Raw genomic sequence first — 20,120 nt, forward strand, 5'->3', positions numbered from 1 at the left:
GTGCACACGCCACGCACGCACACACACCCACACCAGACAAACATAATAGTGGTGCAAGACCAGGCATGAAGTGTCCTCACACCTGTAACGCCACCGCTCGAGAGTCTTAAGTCAGGAGCACTGGGAGTTCCAGGCTCTTCTGGGCTACACAGCAAGACACTGTCTCCAAAAAATAACAGGGTTTCTCTGTGTAGCTTTGCGCCTTTCCTGGAACTCACTTGGTAGTCCAGGCTGGCCTCGAACTCACAGAGATCCGCCTGGCTCTGCCTCCCAAGTGCTGGGATTAAAGGCGTGCGAAACCCTGTCTCAAAAAAAAATAAATAAATAAATAAATAAATAAAATAACAGCTTCGTGCGGCTGGCGTGTAGACCCGGTGTCAGGACGCTGGGACAGGAAGAGTGCTGGGAGCTCAGTGCTAGAGTAGGCTTGAGTGAGACCTTTCCCCCCAAATAAAAGGACCGTTAGGTACATAGTCCAAGACCTCTGTGACTGGCTGGAGCTTATTGTTTGTTTGTTTATTTATTTGGTTTTTGGAGACCCAGTTTCTTTGTGTAACCTTTGCTGTCTTGGAACCAGCTCTGTAGACCAGGCTGGCCTCAAACTCACAGAGATCCACCTGCTTCTACCTTCCAATTGCTGGGATTAAAGACATGCGCTACCACTGCCCAGCCAGGCTGTGCCCTTTAAACTTTGCATCCATTTCACTTTTGCACACTGTCCTTTAACAGATTTAATGACAAGCCTCCAGAATGCCAGAGACCTACAGACTATGCGAATTAAAGAGAAAGGAGGGCACCATCTCTGTCCCCAGCCAGGCAGTCTGTATCTTACAAAATCATCCACCCTGCCTCGGATCTCTCTGCAGGCCGCAGTAGGAGGCCGGGTTCCTTCTGCGTGTTCTCATAAGCAGGTACGCTGTGATGCTAACAGCTTTTACAGCAAAAGGGAAACCTCATGCCGTTAGCTAGGATCTGCAAATTGTCTTGTGTGGAGAATGAACAAATCACTGCTGAGCAAATGAAATCGATTCTGCTTCCTCGTCAGCCTACAGTGGCCTCCCTGGCCTCTGCCAGGCGTATCTTACCCTCACCAAAGTCATCTGTGTTTCAAAACTGCTGGTGGTGCTTCAGATCTTTCTTGCTTTGGTGGTGTAAGTGCTCTGAGCTAGGCGTTGGAGGAGTCGAATCAGCCCTGATTTAAAGTGTGAGTGACTGATAGCCCTGCGGTTTCTAGAGGTGCTGATGTTTGAGTCTAGTGAAGACACTGCTGTTTGTGGACTATTCCAGAGTAGAAGGCCGGAAGTAGCAGCAGTGGTGCTAACGGTGTGGACTGAAGCTTTGTCACCTCAGATGTCTCGGTGATGGCTGCCTTCAGCCTCACAGCCCCTTTGAGAAATGCACCATCGTTTTTCCCACTGGAGCACAGAGAGGGGTCAGAGCCACTCTGCCTGAGGGACAGACACGTGGCTAGGCAGGCGTATGGTGTGAGAGGAAGCTCCTGCAGTGCCCTACACCTCCCCTCCCTTGCCTTTCGGAGAAATCACTAGCACGTGTCCTTTGTACAACACAGTGGGCTGAAACCACAGAGCTCGTGGTGAATTTGCGTGTGTGCCGGTGCAGGGGCCATGCTGACCTGCGCTGCACTCAGTTTACTCTATGGAGGGACTGTTGAAGAAGCGCAGCCCGCCCCTGCAGGTGGTCGATCTAGCAGGAGGGAGATAGGAGAGGAGATGAAAAGTGAGACCACCTCTAGATACATGAACTGTTTATAAACGTTATACTTCTAGTGCAGAGGGAGTTCGTGTGTGTGTGTGTGTGTGTGTGTGTGTGTGTGTTTCACAGCCAGTGCTTTTCACATGCTAAGCACACACTTTATCAATGAGCTGTACTCCTGGACCAGTTAATAGCTTTATAATGATTATTTTAGTATTTAAGTGAAAAGGTCTGGATAAATTCAGTTTATATTCTAGGACTGTATTTGATTTTTATTTATTTATTATCACATTTTTCTATTGTTTGTTTTGTACAGCTCTACATGTATGGCGTGTCTAAAGAGTGCATAAACATTAACAGCAAAAACGCTGAGTATTTTCAGTTTGACCTTCAGGATTATTTTGGTAAAGAAGATCTGTGTTCTGGAAAGGGCGTTCAGTTGGCAGACGGTGGATGGCTGATCCCCTCCAATAATGGGAAGGCTGGAAAAGAAGAATTTTATAGGTGCTGTGTGCAGAAAGAGGGTTTCTGTTAACCTTTGCCTGTTCTGTTTCCCTCCCTCCCTCCCTCCCTCTCTCCCTCCCTCTCTCTCTCTCTCTCTCTCTCTCTCTCTCTCTCTCTCTCTCTCTCTTAATGTACATGAGTGCTCTATCTGCATGTACGCCTTTGTGCCAGAAGAGGGCATCAGATCTCATTACAGATGGTTGTGAGCCACCATGGGGATGCTGGGAATTGAACCCAGATCCTCTGAAAGAGCAGCCAGTGCTCTAACCACTGAGTCATCTCTCCAGCCCTCTTTCCTCTCTCCTGTCTTTCCTATGGCTCTGAAGCTAAAAAGTCACTAGTCATTTTTTTTTAATCAGGAATCTTTTAAAGTGTATTTTGGTTCACTAAACGTTCTTTTGAAATCTTTTGAAAATTGAATGTGATTTATCCTGGGACTTAATGAAGTGTGTTTTTTGTTTTTTTAGATCGGCTATACTTTCATACATTATAGTAGAAGTAGTTCACTGTGCGTTTTCCTTGTGGTAGCCCCACTTGTGTCCTGTCCTCTTTCACGTGGCGGTTAACACATGGTAAGAGGACAAGCACTAGTGCCCGCTTGGCAGCACATAGACTGAAATTGGGACGGTACCGAGGTGAGCGTGGCCCTGCACAGGGATGACACACAAATGCATGAGCATTGTGAGTGGGACAGGATACAGGATGTGAAATCCACAACGAATCAATAAAATGTTTGTTTTTTAAGAAGTGAAAAAATTTTAAAAAAACAAAGCACTGAAATGTAAACAGAAATATTTCAATATCGCTACCTGATTAGAAAGTCTCGGCACTTAGACATCAGCAGCTTAGTTGTACAGCATTGCTTCCCGGTGTATCCTCCCAAAAGCTTACTGCACGGTTTTGCAGAAGAGACGAGCAATGGCTGTGGAGTCCGACAGTATTCTGTGTTTTTATTGTGTCGTCGTATGTTTCTTGGTGCAGGGCCCTGTGTGACACTCCAGGTGTGGATCCACAGCTGCTCTCGAGCGCCTGGGTCTCCAATCACTACAGGTGGATTGTGTGGAAACTGGCGGCTATGGAGTTTGCTTTTCCGAAGGAATTTGCGAACAGATGCCTAAACCCAGAGAGAGTGCTGCTTCAGCTAAAATACAGGCAAGTTGAAGTGACGGTGCGTGCAGTCTGCAGGTTCCTGTGCAGCCTGTGACTCCATCTCAAAGATGGCGCATGAACCAGTTGAGTGACAGCCCCACTTAAGGAAACTGTTTGTATGCCTCGATTTCCCCCTTCTCCCACCCGCTCTTTGACCTCTTGACATGGGAATTACTAATTTGATCCAGTATTTAAAGATTGTTAATAAAACATTCTTGTCTTCAGTATTCTCATTTTAACAATAAAAAACAGTATGTTGCCGGGCGGTGGTGGCTCACGCCTTTAATCCCAGCACTCGGCAGGCAGAGCCAGGAGGATCTCTGTGAGTTCGAGGCCAGCCTGGTCTACAGAGTGAGTTCCAGGACAGGCACCAAAGTTACACAGAGAAACCCTGTCTCGAAAAACAACAACAACAAAAAAACCAGTATGTCTAACTACATTTTTTTTTTTTCCATTTTTTAAGATAGGCTTTCTCTGTGTAGCCCTGGCTGTCCTGGAACTCACTGTGTAGACCAGGCTGACCTTGAACTCAGAGAACGGCCTGCCTCTGCCTCCTGAGTGCTGGGACTACAGATGTACACCACCATGCCTGGCTTGATGAACTCATTTTTAAGAATATTTATTTATTTATTTGTGAGTGCACCTGGGTATACCCATGCGCTCGTATGCATGTGTGGATGCGTCCTCCTGTATGTATGCCTGAGGCAGAAGAAGGCATCCGGTGCCCTCCACTCGCATGCTCTGCCTGGTCCTTTGAGGTGGGGTCTCCCTGAACCTTGGCTAGTCTGGAAGCCAGCAATCCCCAGCGATCCCCCTGTCTCCAGCCACCTCCGAGCTGGGGTTCCAGGCACGTGCTCTACACCAGCTTGTTGTGTGGGTGCTAGGACCTGAACTCTGGTCCTCATGGCAGTGCCCCAAGCTCTTAACTGCCGTGTTGTGTCTCCAGCCCGGTGAGCTAACCACTTCTCAAGTATTCAGTGGCTTTGTGTACAGTGAGACCCCAGGGGCACACTTCCTAAAACCAGCATTTCCGTTTCATCTTCAGGTATGACGTGGAAATTGACAACAGCAGCAGATCGGCTCTAAAGAAGATCCTGGAGAGGGATGACACAGCCACAAAAACACTCGTCCTCTGTGTTTCTGACGTCATCATGTCACCAAGCACGAGTGTGTCTGAGACCTCCGGCAGTAAAACCAGTGGTGCCGATCCCAAGAGCCTAGACACGATTGAACTCACAGACGGATGGTATGCCGTCAAGGCCCAGCTAGACCCTCCACTTGTGGCTCTTGTGAAGAGCGGGAGACTGACCGTGGGTCAGAAGATCATTACCTACGGGGCAGAGCTGGTGGGCTCTCCTGATGCCTGTGCACCTCTGGAAGCCCCGGACTCTCTTAGGCTAAAGGTAAATTAAACTACTGCACATCTGGGCAAGAACCAGCCTGTGAGTCCGGTATAGTCTGGAGAGGCAATTAACTGAAATCTGTTTACTTTTGGCATAAAGGATAGCATCTCTTGACGAAGTACTGGTGACATAAGAAGCAAATTTTTCTAAGAGTTTTCACTGGCTAGGGGAGGCAGAGCTATTTCTTGAGCTAAATGCAGTTACAGTTACTGAATAAGAGTCAGTCTTGTTTCAGAATCGAGTTAGGTACCTGTGCTTCTGTCTCCTCCTGGCACTGGGATTCCAAGTGTCTGCCTCCACTCCCAGCGTTTTCAATGGTTCTCAAGCTGAAACTCAGATCCTCATGCGGACAGGGCAAGCGCCTTACCAACAGAGCCATCTCCCACCCGCTAACCTAAACATTGATGTTTTGTAGCAGAAGTGAGTGCATGCACACGTGTGTGTGTGTGTGTGTGTGTGTGTGTGCATGCATGTGCGTGTTGCTAGGGGATCAGATCCTGCACATGCTAGGCAAGTACTCTGTGGTACACCCCAAGCTACAGTAGAAACATTCTTGAGAAGTATATGTTGAAGTACTTTCCCTTTTGTATAGTTTTTCTGCTTACTCTTTTTTTTTTTTTTAACCAGTCATCATTATGAGATATTTAAAAGTGAATTTTTTAAAAAGTTTACTTTCTGAGTATGAGTGTTTTGCCTGCCTATGCACCATATGCATGCAGTTCCCTCAGAGGCCAAAAGAGGAAACTGGATCTCCTGGAACGGGAGCTGTGAGCCATCATGTGGGTTCCGGAAACTGAACCAGGCCCTCTGCAGAAGCAGCAGATGCTCTTAACTGCTGAACCACATTTTTATCACCACCCCTTACACACACACAAATGAATTTTTTTTGTTTTTCGAGACAGGGTTTCTCTGTGTAGCCCTGGACGTCCTAGAACTCACTCTGTAGACCAGGCTGGCCTTGAACTCACAGAGATCCCCCTGCCTCTGCCTCCCGAGTGCTGGGATTAAAGGCGTGCGCCACCACTGCCAGCTCAAGTGAATATTCTCAAACCATCCCAAAAGATCCAGAGTTGTAGAGTAGAATCCGTATGTCTTTAACTTCTGCTCTTGAACTCCTGCAGATTTCCGCCAACAGCACGCGGCCCGCTCGCTGGCACAGCAAGCTGGGGTTCTTTCACGACCCCAGGCCTTTCCCTCTGCCCTTGTCCTCACTGTTCTGTGACGGAGGAAGCGTTGGCTGTGTGGACGTCATCGTTCAGAGAGTGTACCCTCTACAGGTAGGGCGCGTTTTGAAGCTTACCGTGTGGTTTCTTTCTTTGGCGAGAATCTGAATGTTCCTTCCTGTTTTCAATACGTTGTCAGTGGGTGGAGAAGACGGCGTCTGGGTTGTACATATTTCGAAACGAGAGGGAAGAGGAGAAGGAGGCAGTGAGGTTTGCAGGGGCCCAGCAGAAGAAACTGGAGGCCTTGTTCACCAAAATCCAGGCAGAGTTTAAAGACCGTGAAGGTAAAATGGGCTTCAGGTTACAAATTGTTGTTTCTCACAACGTTTTATAACTGCGTGAATTCTTATTAGTAATTGATGCTTTTTTTAATTCTACATCTGATTTTTTTAACCTACAAAGTATCACACATGTGCAGAAATGAAAATTGAACTGACCCTGACTATCATTGCTTCTTTGAGAACTGAGCTTTTAGGTAATTGTCGGAGACAGTGAAAGGGGACAGCATTTTTCAGGGTCCTTAAATAAGTTTTCTCTCTCTCTCTGTCTGTCTCTGTCTGTCTCTGTCTCTCTGTGTCTGTCTCTGTCTCTCTGTGTCTCTGTCTCTCTGTGTCTCTGTCTCTCTGTCTCTCTCTCTCTCTCTCTCTCTGTTGCTCGCGCATGCGCTTTCATTTAGAGGCAGGATCTTACAAAGTTGTTGAACCTGGCCTTGTACTCTAGCTCAGGCGGTCCTTCGACTTTTGATCCTCCTGCCTCGGCCTCCAGAGTAGCTGGGGTGCAGGCCTGCCCCCCAGGCATGAATTCATAAGCTGGGTTTCAGTATCTAGGGAATTCTGGTGTGAGGACAAGGGTGGCCCAGAGGAGCCAGCCAGACTAGTGTCCTCGGGTCCCTGCCATGCTTCTTCCCCAGAGTCTGTCCCGCTGTGCACCAGCGTGTGTCATTGAAGTTGGGAGTGTCCGAGGAACAAAACTCCAGGAACTAGGTAGGGCTCGTTCCCGCACATCGATCTTTACGTATAAATGACTTAAAGTTCCCTTTTCCAATCACTTTTGTGTTGATAAACATTTTGTTTTCCTGTATTTCCTCAGAATTCTTTTGTAGGTGTAATATATGTGTATCTATAGAAAGATTAGGGAGCTGGAGAGATGACTTGGTAGCTAAGAGCCCTTCCTGTTCTTGCAGAAGACCTGAGCTCAGTTCCCAGCACCCACAACCACAGATAGCTCCAGCTCCAGGGATCCCAGGACTCTTGTGGCCTTCGTGGCACTCCACACAAGTGTCATGCCTTCATAGAAACACACATCACATACTCAAGCAAACTTTTAAAACAAAGATTGGATTTCCACTATCTTATTTATTTAAAATTATCACCAGATTATAGTTTTCCTGAGTAAGTAAATCAATATGAGAAATAAGTTATTTAAATTACAAGTTACAAATTAATCTATTTCCATAAACCCCTGTGTATGACGTTGTAACCCAGAATGCGCCAGTTTCTTTTCTCTCTCTTTTTTTTTTAAAAACAAGGAAACTTTTAGTAGGTAGGTGGTTTTTAAAATATTTTTGTATTCCATTCATTCATTGATTGTGTGTGTATGTCACAGCACAACTTACGGTCAGCTCTCTCCTGCCTCGTGGGCTCTGGGGATCAGACCAGGTTGGTAGGCTTGCTAACCGGGACCATCACCAGCTGGGCCATCCCGCTGCTCTTGGTGGCCTTTGATTGCCTGTTCTCTCTCCTCTGGGTATTTTTGCTTGACTTTGTAGTTTCGCTCCTAAGGTCTGGGTTTAGCCAATCAAAGCTGCTTCCTTCCTCCCAGAAGACACAGCACAGCGGTGCGTGCCGCCCCGTGCACTCACCAGGCAGCAGGTCCACGCTCTGCAGGATGGTGCGGAGCTCTATGCAGCAGTGCAGAGTGCGTCAGACCCAGAGCACCTTGAGGTGAGGAGGAGCCTGGGACAAGCTTCAGTCCCCAGCCCTGTGGGAAGCTGTGCTCACGCTGGCCGTTATAGCAAGCCCATGTGGAAATGCTGCTACATCTTCCAGGATGACTCCTGTGGCAAGTTTCTGATTCTGTATCAAAGAGAGAATAAAAAGTTAATGAGTTTCATATATTAAAATAACATGGTTTAAAATGCCAGGCAAAAGGCCAGAGAGATGGCTCAGAGGGCAAAGGCTCTTGCCTCCAACCCTGGCAGCCTGGATTCAGTCCCTGGGACCCATGTGGCAGAAGGAGAGAATCAACTCCTTCCAGTTTTCTTCTGACCTCTACACACCCAAAATAAATATGAATGTGTGTATGTGTGTGTGTGTGTGTGTGTGTGTGTGTGTGTGTGTGTGTATTTTTAGCCAGCTGTGTGGCACATGTTTGTGTTCTAAGAACTCTGGGGACCGAGAGGCAGGATGGCAAGATATGTGCCTGGGAGACACAGCAAAATTCTGTCTGGAGAGATGGCTTAGTGGTTAAGAATGCTCAGAGCCTAGTAGAGGACCCGAATTGGGTTCCCAGCACCGTGGTTGGCGTTTCACAACCACCTGTAACTCCAGCTCTACATGCACACATAGATAGATGAACATACAAAAAAACTTCAAAAATTGTATCTGCTCTTCCAAAGATGAATTATTAAGTTAAATTATTAAATTAAATTTCTTCCCCCGGAGGGAGATAAGGATAAAAGCCATTGAGGCGGCCCCTCCATGTAGCTGTGCAGTTCCTGATTCTCTCTGCCTCACTTTCATCAGCTCCGGTGTGGAAACGATCATAGCACACAAATCATGGCATGCTTAGGAAGATCAAGTGAATTAGGACCTTTACCAGGAAACATCCGTGGTTCTGTCAGTGTCCGTTCATGTCAGCCATTTGAAGTGTAGGCGTGCGGTTGTGGTTAAAGAACACTAAGTGTTCGGGGTCCGTCACAAGGGCACAGGCAGTGTGAGGTCCCGAAGAGCCTGGTGTGATCAAATGAATGGTGGGCACACACCCTCAGCTGGGTCGGGTCTGGTGCATTTCTTCTCATATTAGGCAGCCCGTTGGGGTAGGCAGGATTGTCATTGTGGCTGCCCTCTGATGTTTTCACTGGTCACAGGGTTGTTTCAGTGAAGAGCAGCTGAAAGCCTTGAACAACCACAGACAAATGTTGAACGATAAGAAACAAGCCCAGATCCAGTCCGAGTTCCGGAAGGCCTTGGAGGCTGCTGAGCAGGAGGAGGGCCTGTCAAGGGATGTTACACCTGTGTGGAAGCTGCGTGTGACAAGCTACAAGGGAGAGGAAACATCGTGTGAGTGTGCAAAGTTCATGTTTTGTTTTGTTTGATCAATTTTGTTAAGCTAAAAAGTGAGCTTATGCTGGGTGGTGGCACACACCTTTAATCCCAGCACTCAGGAGGCAGAGGCAGGTGGATCACTGTGAGTTCGAGGCCAGAGCGAGATCCAGGACAGCCTCCAAAGCTACACAGAAAAACCATGTCTTGAAAAACCAAAAAAAAAAAAAAAAGCTTACAAATGACAAGTAAAATATAAATTCATCACCTTTAATCCCAGCACTCGGGAGGCAGAGCCAGGCGGATCTCTGTGAGTTCGAGGGCAGCCTGGGCTACCAAGTGAGTTCCAGGAGAGGCGCAAAGCTACACAGAGAAACCCTGTCTCGAAAAGCCAAAATATATATATAAATTCATGTATATCAAGTGAATAAAATGGGCTGTGAGCACCCACGGAGCAGGAGAACCCTTGAGTCTTCACCAGTGTGCCTGTCATGTCCTCTCTCTGAACAGCTCTGTTGAGTATCTGGCGTCCGTCTTCAGACCTACAGTCCCTGTTAACAGAAGGAAAGAGATACAGGATCTACCATCTCGCAGTATCGAAATCTAGGAGTAAACTGGACCGACTTGGCGTCCAGTTAACAGCTACGAGAAGAACTCAGTATCAGCACCTACCGGTCTGCACCTCTCCTTACACACTTCCGTCTTGAGAAATGCATAGCATTTCCCAGAGTCTCCGCATGCTGACTGTGTTCTGTTTCCCGCAGGCTGCCAGTGAAACCCTAGCCCAGGTGTACCAGCCCAGGGAGCCCCTTCACTTCAGCAGACTGTTAGAGCCGCCCTTTCGGCCTCCTTGTTCTGAAGTGGACCTTGTAGGAGTTGTGGTCTCTGTTGTAAAAACAACAGGTAATGTACAGTGTGTTTAACGTAATCTTTTGTTGATTCTCTCGAAGACCATTGCCTGTCAAGCTTTAATAACTAGTGGGGCTACGCTGATACGCTGTGTAGGGTCGCTTATGTGTGTTTCTCTGTATGTGTGGGTGTGCCAGCAGAATGTGGGGGTCAGAGAACAACCTATAGGAGTCTGCTCTCTTCCTCCAGGGGGCCTAGAGATCAAACTCAGGTCAGCAGGCTTGATGGCAGAGTTCCTTTACCCTCAGAACCATCCTGTTGGCCGTTGGCCTCTTTGCTTTTCTGGGTTTTTTGTTTTGTTTTGTTTTGTTTTTTTGTTTCCTTTCATGCAGAAGTGCTGCGCACATGTCAGAGTCCAGCCGCCATCTCTGTGGAGGCTGCACAGCCTTCCACTTCTTCATCGTTGTTGTATCCAGACCCTCAGCTCCTAGCTCTGCCGCTGCAGTCCAGCCATGTGACATGGCCTGGTTGCAGTCTCTGAGGCTGCTGCACTCACTGTTCCATGACAGCCACGGTGGCTTCTGGTGCCTTCGTGTGGCTGGTCAAGTGTAGCCTGTGAGAGACCCTCCTAACAGGAGCAGTGGCCAAGTCTCCCAAACCTCTGCCAGAGAAGGGCTCTGTCTGACTTCGGTTCCTCCTGGACTGCTCAGCACCTAACAGCGTCCCCACACACCCGTCCCCTCTGGGATGGACGCTGTAGGAACAGGGCACTGTTTCCCACTCTTAAAGCAGTGCATGCCGGCGGTGGGGCCGCACGCCTTTAGTCCCAGCCCTCGGGAGGCAGAGGCCAGCCTGGGCTACAGAGCTAATTCCAGGACAGGCTTCAAAGCTACACAGAGAAACCCTGTCTCGAAAAAACAAAAAAACCCACAAACAACAACAGCAACAAAGCAGTGCATGCTGTGGGACAGGCTCTTTCCTCAGTTTCCCATCCCGCCCTTCTCTGGCAGCTCACTAGCCTTTCTGTTGGATTGGTGTTTTGTTTTGAAGGCCCCGAAAGAGAAAGCGCCCTCAGCTAAGCATTTCTCAGCCCCGACACAGCTTCTGAGAGTTCTCCTTCCGCCTGTCCCCTCCTTGGGAGCCCGCCAGCCCGCCCGCCCAGGAGTGCCAGTTGTCCTGTGTGACAGGACATATTTCTGCTTCATTTGGCTCTTTTCATTGTATTTCCTGTCAATCCATTATGACCGCTGCGGCCTCTGTGTCCTTCACCTTCTTTCTGCGTACACTGTGTGCATCTTGGTCGTTTCTTGGGCGTGGATCTGGCCCATTGTGCTGTCCGCTTCATTGTCCTGCCGGCCCCTTTCCATCTTACGGATCTGCTTGTCTCCAGTCCAGAGGCTTTGTAGTGACTGGCCTGAAGCTCCAGAGCAGAGTCACTTGTGACAACTGTAGGAATTTCCTTGTTTTGGGGGTGTGTGGGGGGGTTCCTTATGGGCTATGTTCTGTGTGTCTCTGTGCTTGCTGACCCTCCCTTCCCCTTTTCTTCCCTCCTTCCCTGCTGTGCTTATTGATGTGGACTTTTCTCTGACTGTTAAGCCACATTGCCATGTCCATCCCTGTCATCGGGTCATGCTTTGTCTGCACACTTTCACTGTGATAGAGGGTGGACGGCTTATTTGCATTCCGTCAGTATTTCTTGAGTGATCGTTACATGCCAGGTGCGCAGCAGCTAAGGACCCCTTCCCAGGAGTGCTCTGGTGGGCGGGGGAGACTCTGGACAAAGAAAACGATGTGAGTCCCCGAGGGAAGGAAGGGGTGAGGGCAGAAGAAGAGCCTTCAGAAGAGACCTCATTGACACTTGTGTTGGACCCGAAGAAGCTGAGAGGGAAGCATGTGACCCGGGACAGCTTCCCAGGAAGGCTGGGCCAGGTGCTGAGAGGCAGGGAAGAGCCAGGGTGTGTCGGACACACACGGACACACACACACACACACACACACACACACACACACACACGCACGCACGCACGCAGAGGTCAGAGGACGAGACAACTTTATGGAGATGGTTCTTTCTGTCCTCCTTGATGCTGGACTCAGATGTCAGGCTTGCACAGCAATTGCCGTTACCTGTTGAGCCGTCTTGCTGGCTCCCTTGTATGTATTTTAACTTCTACTTAAAGGCTGATGGGAGGTCATGGGAAGGTTTCAAGTAGAGGAAGGACAGGCTTTGACCTTTTCACATATTACCTGAACGATTACATTGGAAATTGGATATAGAGGGCATGAGTACAAACAGAGACTCCAGGAGGAAGCCATGGTGAGAATCTAGGCAGGGGAGGGTGAGGAACCAGACAAAAACCACGGGCGTGGCGAGCACTAGACCCTGGTTACACTCTGAAGGTGAAGGAAGGTGTGCGGTGTCCAGGCTATGGAAGACTGGAATTGCCACTCGCTGAAGAGCAAGAACTTGAAAACAACCCATGGGGAACATGGTTTGCAAGTGGAATCTCAGCCATATGAGACTTCTGAGGAGATGTGGTAGATGGACAGCTGTGTTTACAGACATCTGCTTGGGGCAGTGGTCAGAGCTGAAGATACACTTTTAGTGCCATCGGTACCGGTGAGATGCAAAGCCAGGAGACTGAATAAGGTCACAACCATCGGTACTGGTGAGATGCAAAGCCAGGAGACTGAATGAGATCACAACCATCGGTACACCAGTGAGATGCAAAGCCAGGAGACTGAATGAGATCACAACCATCGGTACTGGTGAGATGCAAAGCCAGGAGACTGAATGAGGTCACAACCATCGGTACACCAGTGAGATGCAAAGCCAGGAGACTGAATGAGGTCGCTCTGAGGGGACTAAGAAGAGACAGAGGACTCAGTTTGACACTTGGATATTCAGGGATGGGGCAGATAGAAAAGAAGCAGTGTTCTGTGTGTGGTGAAGCCTGTGTGAAGCACTGGTGTGAGGTGAGGAGCAAGCCTTGGTAGTTGGGTTTGGCATCGTGGAAGAGCCCTTTCCTTGAAGAGAGGGACTGGCTGACTGAGTAGAACAGGAAGCAGAGCAATAGAGATGGTGGGTGTGGTTCCTTTATGCGTGTCTTATTCAAAGAGAAGGAAAAGAAAAGCAGTTGTTAGAATCATGATCAGGAGACTAGTTTTCAGATGAAAGCACACTGTGCTGAAGAAGCTAAGAAAGTAAAGATTGACACTGGGCAGTCAGCACGTGACACCTGCTGTCCAGACTCTGTGACGAGACAAGCCTTAGCCAGCAAGGGACAGGCGAAAGGACTTAGGACCACAAATGCAGGAGCTGATGGAGAAGTAGACATCTGCATAGATTCAAAAAGGCAGGAAAGAAATACCCAAGAAAGTAGGGGAGAGACTGGCCTCGTGCATCCCTGTGCCTGCCCAGGTCCAGGGGAGGAGAGACTGGCCTAGTGCATCCCTGTGCCTGTCCAGGTCCAGGGGAGGAGAGACTGACCTAGGTGCATCCCTGTCCCTGCCCAGGTCCAGGGGAGGAGAGACTGGCCTAGTGCATCCCTGTGCCTGTCCAGGTCCAGGGGAGGAGAGACTGGCCTAGGTTCATCCCTGTGCCTGCCCAGGTCCAGGGGAGGAGAGACTGGCCTAGTGCATCCCTGTGCCTGCCCAGGTCCAGGGGAGGAGAGACTGGCCTCGTGCATCCCAACCATAGCCCTCCACAAGCCGCCTCCACGTTCTGAGCACATCTTTGCTTTTTGGCAACACATGTTGCTGCCGGTTCATCTGTGTTCCCTGCCGCAGTCCTGTATTAACTCTAGTTCCAAGTGGGAAGCGATCGTAAAGCTAAGAGTCAGAGCCACACAGAAAGCTGCACTCGGGAGAAGCATGTTTCCCTCCTGGCCAACTACCCTGAGTCTGGTCCTCCTTTGCCCCTCCAGGCCTCACCTGTTTGGTTTCTTGTTCAGCCTTCCTCATTTCTTGGCTCAAAAAAAAAAAGAAAGTGTGTGTTTTCTCTGTCTCCTTCCTGTTCTGCAGGTGACGCTGGAGTCTCTCTGGTGTGCTTTCCCAGTTAGCACTGTCCTGGGATTCTCTTCCTTCTTCTCACAGCTGCCTGGAAAACCGTTGTGTGGGTGCAACCCAGCCACTCCGGTGTGGGAGCTGACAGGGCTTGCTTCCAGCGTTTTATAATTGTGGACAGTCCTACCTGAGTGACTGGCTGCAGCCGTCAGCATGACCCTGGCGCCCATGTATTTTACTGTTATTGGGCGGCATCTGTCTTCAGAGTGGACTGTAGAAATAAGAGTGCTGGTGGGAAGTAAGATGCACGCAGGCATCTTGCTAGGCAGTGCCACATTTTCCCCCAGAAGGATGCATCAGATCCACTCTCAGCAGCAGTGTATCGGTGTATCTGCTGCCCCGTGGCCTCGGACTGTTGGCCACTGAACTTTTAACACGTTCAGCAACGGGTCATTCTGGAAATGCTGTGTTTTCTGTAAACGCAGGGATTTTTATCTACGAGGACAAACAAGATCATTGTCTAGCAACTGTAAAGAGAACGTTGACTTTCTTGTCGTTCTAGGTCTTGCTCCTGTGGTCTACCTGTCAGATGAATGCCTTAATCTAGTAGTGGTCAAGTTTGGGGCAGACCCTAGTGAAGATATACAGCCACGTGTGCTGATCGCTGCGAGCAACCTCCAGTGGCGCCCAGAGTCCAGATCAGGAATGCCGGCTCTATTTGCGGGGGGCTTCTCCATACTCTCGGCCAGTCCAAAGGAGGCCTACTTTCAGGACAGAGTCAACAGAATGAAGCAGGCTATCGAGGTGAGATTAGAGAGTAGGAAGCAGGAACACAGGTGCCTGGAGAGCGCCTTCAGCCCAGGGTTTCCACACATGAGCACAGGTGCTCACTCCCACCCTCCCCCCTCAGCCCTCACTGATGTGAGCACTTGACAGTTGCTATGGAATTTTCAATGTCTCCCCACGCCTGCGATTCCAGGACGTGAGTACCAGCCTCCTCTACAGAGTGAGCACCAGACCCTAGCTAAACAACAAACAAACAAATGTGACTCATTCTTTTGTTCTGAATGTTTTATTTCTGAAAGAAAATACTTTCCGAGAACATCAATGTGTGAATTAGCAACTCAGGACACAGCTTTTCCAATTATTCTCTTAGAATATCGACACATTTTACAAGGAGGCAGAAAAGAAGCTTTCACATCTGCTTCATGGAGACAGTCCCCAGTGGTCCACCCCGACTAAAGCCTCCACTCAGGCGGCCTCCACCTGCCCTCCTCCGGAGCTCCTTGCTACAGGAGGCCAGTTCGCAGTAAGTTGTAGTCTGAGAAGTCATGCTGGGAAGTAACAGGTGTTCTGGTGAGCACGAGGTGTAACTAAACTGCATTTAACTGTGGCTAGCTCGCTGTAGCTGCTGTATGTGGAAACTAACTTATTTGTTGAAGTGTGAATGTAAAGCTCTGGGAGCAAACTACATTGTTGGCAGTCCACGTTCGGGTGGTTGAAAAGCCTTTTGCCTGTTCCTGTTGCTAGAAGAGCTGCCCGAACATACCATTTGAGGCTGCTGCAGTGGTTCCAGCTCAGCTGGCTCATTAAATCATGGTAGGTGTCTGGTTGCCAGGGCTGGCTGGACAGGTGGCACGGCCCAGCTCCCTCCCTCAGTAAGCAGTCCTCACTGCGCACACGAGAGCTGTTGTTAGTCAGACTGGCCAAGGAAGATGCTAAAGGCTTGTCAGTGACTGGGGACTAGAGGGGGGAGAGAGGGGGGGAGAGAGGAGAGAGAGACGGAGAGGGAGAGGGAGAGAGACAGACAGACAGACAGACACAGAGAGAGAGGGCTAAAACTCCAGGCAGGCCTCTGCCTCGGCAGGTAAAGGTGCTTGTGGCTCAGCCTGATGATTGCTGTCTGTGACCCACCTGGTGGAGTGGAGAACCAACTCCCACAGGTTCCCCTGACCTCCACAGGTGTGCTGGAGCATGTGAATGCTCATGTGCACACACACACACGTGCACAACATGTACACACGCAGAATAAATCAATGTTCAGAAGAAGAGCAAGTAGTAGTAATTGGGCAGGGTGTGTTCTCAGTGATTCTGATAGCCCTCCGTTTTCAGCTTTGGAAGGCTTTCGGAAAGTTAAAGCGTAAACGATGCCATGTTTTTTGTTGTTTTTTTTAAAATCTCATATTAGGATCTCTTCTTTTTCCTTTTCTAGTCATTTTTAGATGCTCTTGTGCGAAATTATTTCCTGTGGGATGGGAATAACAGCATGAATGTTTTTTATATCATCTATCCTTCAGCAATTGGATAAGAAAGAATGTGTCCTCTGTGTTTTTTAATGAAAGGTTAAGTTTTGTTTTGTTTACATACAAGTACATATTCTGATAGGCTCCTTTTTTATGTTTTGTAGAGGTTTTCACCTAACAGTGAGCAAAGCTGTCCAAGTCCTCTATCACATTGCACACCAAAAGAGAAGTCTGCACCCCTGGCTCCCTTGGCCCAGATGGCATCAAAGTCTTGTGACGGGGACAGAGAGAGTGAGGACCCAAAAACCTGCAGGAAGAGAAGAGCCTTGGATTTCCTGGGTCGGCTGCCCTTACCTCCCCCGGTCAGTCCCATCTGTACCTTTGTCTCTCCAGCTGCACAGAAGGCTTTTCAGCCACCACGGAGTCGTGGTACCAAATGTGCCACACCTAGGGAGGAAAGAGAGCCCCGTGTCCCTCAGAGGAAGGCGCCATTTCAGAAGGCCAGTGGCGCTTCTCTTCTGGAACATGATTCGGTGGCTGATGAAGAGCTTGCCTTGCTCAATACCCAAGCCCTTGTACCTGGCTCACCAGAAGGAAGTCAACAGGTATTTCCTGGAGACTCTGCAAGGACTTCTGTGCCCCAAGGACAAGAGAGCCCCCAGCCAGCACAGAGGCCAGGCCAGCATGCAGGACCCAGGTCCAGGAAGGAGTCTGTCTCGGGGATTGCAGAGACTGCCGTGACCGTGATGGAAAACTAGCTGTTGAGTCTTAGCCTCCCAGTCTGTGAAGTGTGAACAGTTCCAAACTACACGTTTGTGTGGCAAGACACAAATAACAGCAGCACATTCCAGAAGTGTTTGTTTACAGATGTTCTGCCTGCTTCTCTACCTGTGTAACTATTCAGTTGTCTAAAGCTGGCCAGATGTTAACTAATTCAAAAGGCTTTAAATCTTTATGATTAGATTTGAACACTACAAGCATTATTTTACATGCAAAATAAACACACCTTTGCTTTTCACTTGTTTCACTAAGTACCATCACTTTACCAGTTAATTTGTTGTAGTTGGTTTCTGTTTTTAAGGGTTTTTTTTTTGTGTGTGTGTGGGTAACTCCTATGAAATAGTGTCCTTTCACATGTGGTTAGTTCTGCTAGAGTCCATTCTGTCGGGATAAACAGACATGACGGTAGTGTTTACTTCTGGCAGATTTTTCATCCTTGTTGGCTATAGGAACCTTCAAAGTCACTCCTTACTATAATCTCTCAAATTAAATTATCCAGCTGGAAATCCAGTCAGGCCGAATGATGCACACCTGTCATCCCAGCACGGAGTAGAGAGACTATTGGGAGTTCCAGGTCATCCTTCACTACACGGCAAGATCAAGGCGGCCTGCTGTGTAGTGCCTTCCCGACCACAGCACTGACCACAACTCTGTCTACAGGCAGATGCTCTCACCGAGTTTCTGCCTTAAAGTGTTCTGTCTACTCTATTAGTGATTTAAGTTTTGTTCATAAAATAATATGGTCTTCCTGTCCTAATCATGGTTCTGTAGACCCAACCTAGAGCAGAGTAAACGAGTCTTATGTGAACAGGATTATGTTATTTATAAAATTTAACCTTTTTGTTCATGTGTTCGTTTGAGACAGGGTTGGTCATGGTGTCTCCTCACAGGAATAGTAAACACTTAGACACTGTAGTCCTGGCTGTCCTGGAACAAGCTCTATAGACCAGGCTGGCCTTGAACTCAGAGATCCGCCTGCCTCTGCCTCCTGAGTGCTGGGACTAAAGGTGTGCTCTGCCACCACCGCCTGGCTGAAAGTTAACCTTTTTTCTTGTGAATCCTATCAAAAATGCTGTTACCCTCTTTATCCTTTCTCGGGCCACCTAGACAGACACTTTTATGTAGACCACAAAAATCCACGCTGCATGAAGAAAGCATGAAGCTTCAGCATGTGTGCATGTTTCCTTCTTAAAGTGACACCGAGTAAAGCCAGCAGGGTCCACTGCGTGACCAGGGATAACGGCCAAGCACTCGGTGTTGTCTTACGGAGAACCTTTGAGTTACAGGGCACTCCACTAGCTTGACAAATGATGCAAGTCAGTGACAGCAGTTCAGAGGGCCCAGAAGTCAGAAGCCGTAGGAAATGAAAAGACCGGATTGCTTCTGCAGGGCCAGCTCAGTGGTGTCTGACCAGCTGTGTTCTGAGATAAGCTTGGTGGGACTTAGTCAGTTGGTGTATGCTTCCACACCAAGTATCTGGGTATCGCCGCCGTGTCAGAGGGGGCGGAGACACAGCTGGGCGGAGACTGAGAGTCCTGAGAAAACTCGGGGTCCACAGCCTGAAGCCTTTTGCTGTGGTCATCGGCCTCGGCTCAGACAGCTAACCTGCCTGCTCTGAAGCTAGCCAGCCACGCCAGGGAATGTGACTCTGGCCCTTTGGGTGCGCCTGTGGAACCAAAAGCAGGAGATTCCATTTGGGCTCTCCAACACTTGTCCCCTCTGCCAACCTAATGCATGAAGCCATCCATTCCAAAGTCGTTCTGCAGGTAGCACACAGGCTACGACCCCCACAGTTACCTGGGCCTGGCAGGTAGGAACCGAGTGGATTGGTACAGGACTGCTGTGTGCTGTGCTAAACTAGAATTCAGCAAAGTTAGAATGGCAGATTCGTCCCAGGTACTATCGTGTTCATCAGCTGGGCATCCTGTTATAGCTAAGACACTAGTTTTGAAAATGCTAAGGAAGTGTGCTGCTTATTATCATGAAGAAGTTGAGTGGTTTTCAACAGTTGATAATGGAACGGCAAGTCGGCCTTTTAATGTGCAGACTTCATTCCACCTAGAAACTTTTGGGCTTGGCTATTTACACTGGAATTAGAGCTCTGGCTAAAACTGGACAAAGAATAAACACCAAAAATGGAAGTAGAAACTTCTTTAGGAAAATTCTGCAGGGGCTGTGCACAGACCACTAATATCCATGGTGACAGCCACCCCTTCTGAATAACCCTAGTTATTAACGATGATTCATGAATAAGCTTATGATATATGCAAAGGTTATTTTATGGTTGAAGTCCTTGGGTTTTGGTAAATGTTTTTTGTTAAGCCAAAAATAAATTCAATGGCAAACCCAATATAAATGCAATACCATATGCAATTTTAATAACCATAAAAGCACCATTATATAAGACACTTAAAATAATATTTCACAAAACATTAAAAAGAAGCTGTTGGCCAAAAAATAAATAGAGCACACATCCCACATGGTCTTGTCATGGTCTCAGACCAAATGAATCTGATTCCAGCCTGCTGGGATTTAATTTGGACTCAAATTCATAACTGATCGGAGGGGCGGCATTCCACACCTCGATGTCTCAACACCACATGAAAGAGCCTGAAAGTCTCACTCAGTGAGTGTGACTTTCGCATTTCCTTGTATGACCCACACCCTGGCTGCCTCATTGCTTTGCACTCCTAAACATCGGAGCTGCTAACCAATCACACATCATAGGCATCATTTTAGAAATCAGTTGACGATCAGATTTGCGAAAGCAGGTTTATTTACACTAACATTCGACCGAGAGCCGGAGGGAGGGGTCTGTCCTGCGGCCGGCCACTGCTGCTGAGCGCAGGCAGGGTCTGACTACGGGTTCTTCTTAGTTGCCTTTGTTCCTAAGAATTCACAGGCATGTTTAACAGTGACACGTCATTAAAATAAGGGAGGAGGTCCCCTAATGTTACTCTGAAGGACAACATTCCCTTCTGTGCATTAGGT

At 48.5% G+C, this 20,120-nt stretch overlaps 1 protein-coding gene across 1 annotated transcript in view; it reads left to right on the top strand.

Annotated features, from left to right (window-relative positions):
* The window catches only part of Brca2 (BRCA2 DNA repair associated), a 42,403-nt gene extending 25,036 nt beyond the window's left edge, over positions 1–17,367 (top strand). Inside the window, 14 exon segments of the mRNA XM_059249887.1 lie at positions 730–911; positions 2,030–2,217; positions 3,199–3,369; positions 4,412–4,769; positions 5,891–6,046; positions 6,132–6,276; positions 7,814–7,935; positions 9,081–9,273; positions 9,766–9,929; positions 10,020–10,158; positions 14,669–14,910; positions 15,263–15,415; positions 16,514–16,975; positions 16,978–17,367. Coding sequence (XP_059105870.1) covers positions 730–911; positions 2,030–2,217; positions 3,199–3,369; positions 4,412–4,769; positions 5,891–6,046; positions 6,132–6,276; positions 7,814–7,935; positions 9,081–9,273; positions 9,766–9,929; positions 10,020–10,158; positions 14,669–14,910; positions 15,263–15,415; positions 16,514–16,975; positions 16,978–17,121 — 2,819 coding nt within the window. The 3' untranslated portion in view covers positions 17,122–17,367.
* Positions 17,368–20,120: the final 2,753 nt, after the last annotated feature.

This window comes from Peromyscus eremicus, chromosome 23 (assembly GCF_949786415.1).
Source record: "Peromyscus eremicus chromosome 23, PerEre_H2_v1, whole genome shotgun sequence".
Taxonomy (NCBI): Eukaryota; Metazoa; Chordata; class Mammalia; order Rodentia; family Cricetidae; genus Peromyscus; species Peromyscus eremicus.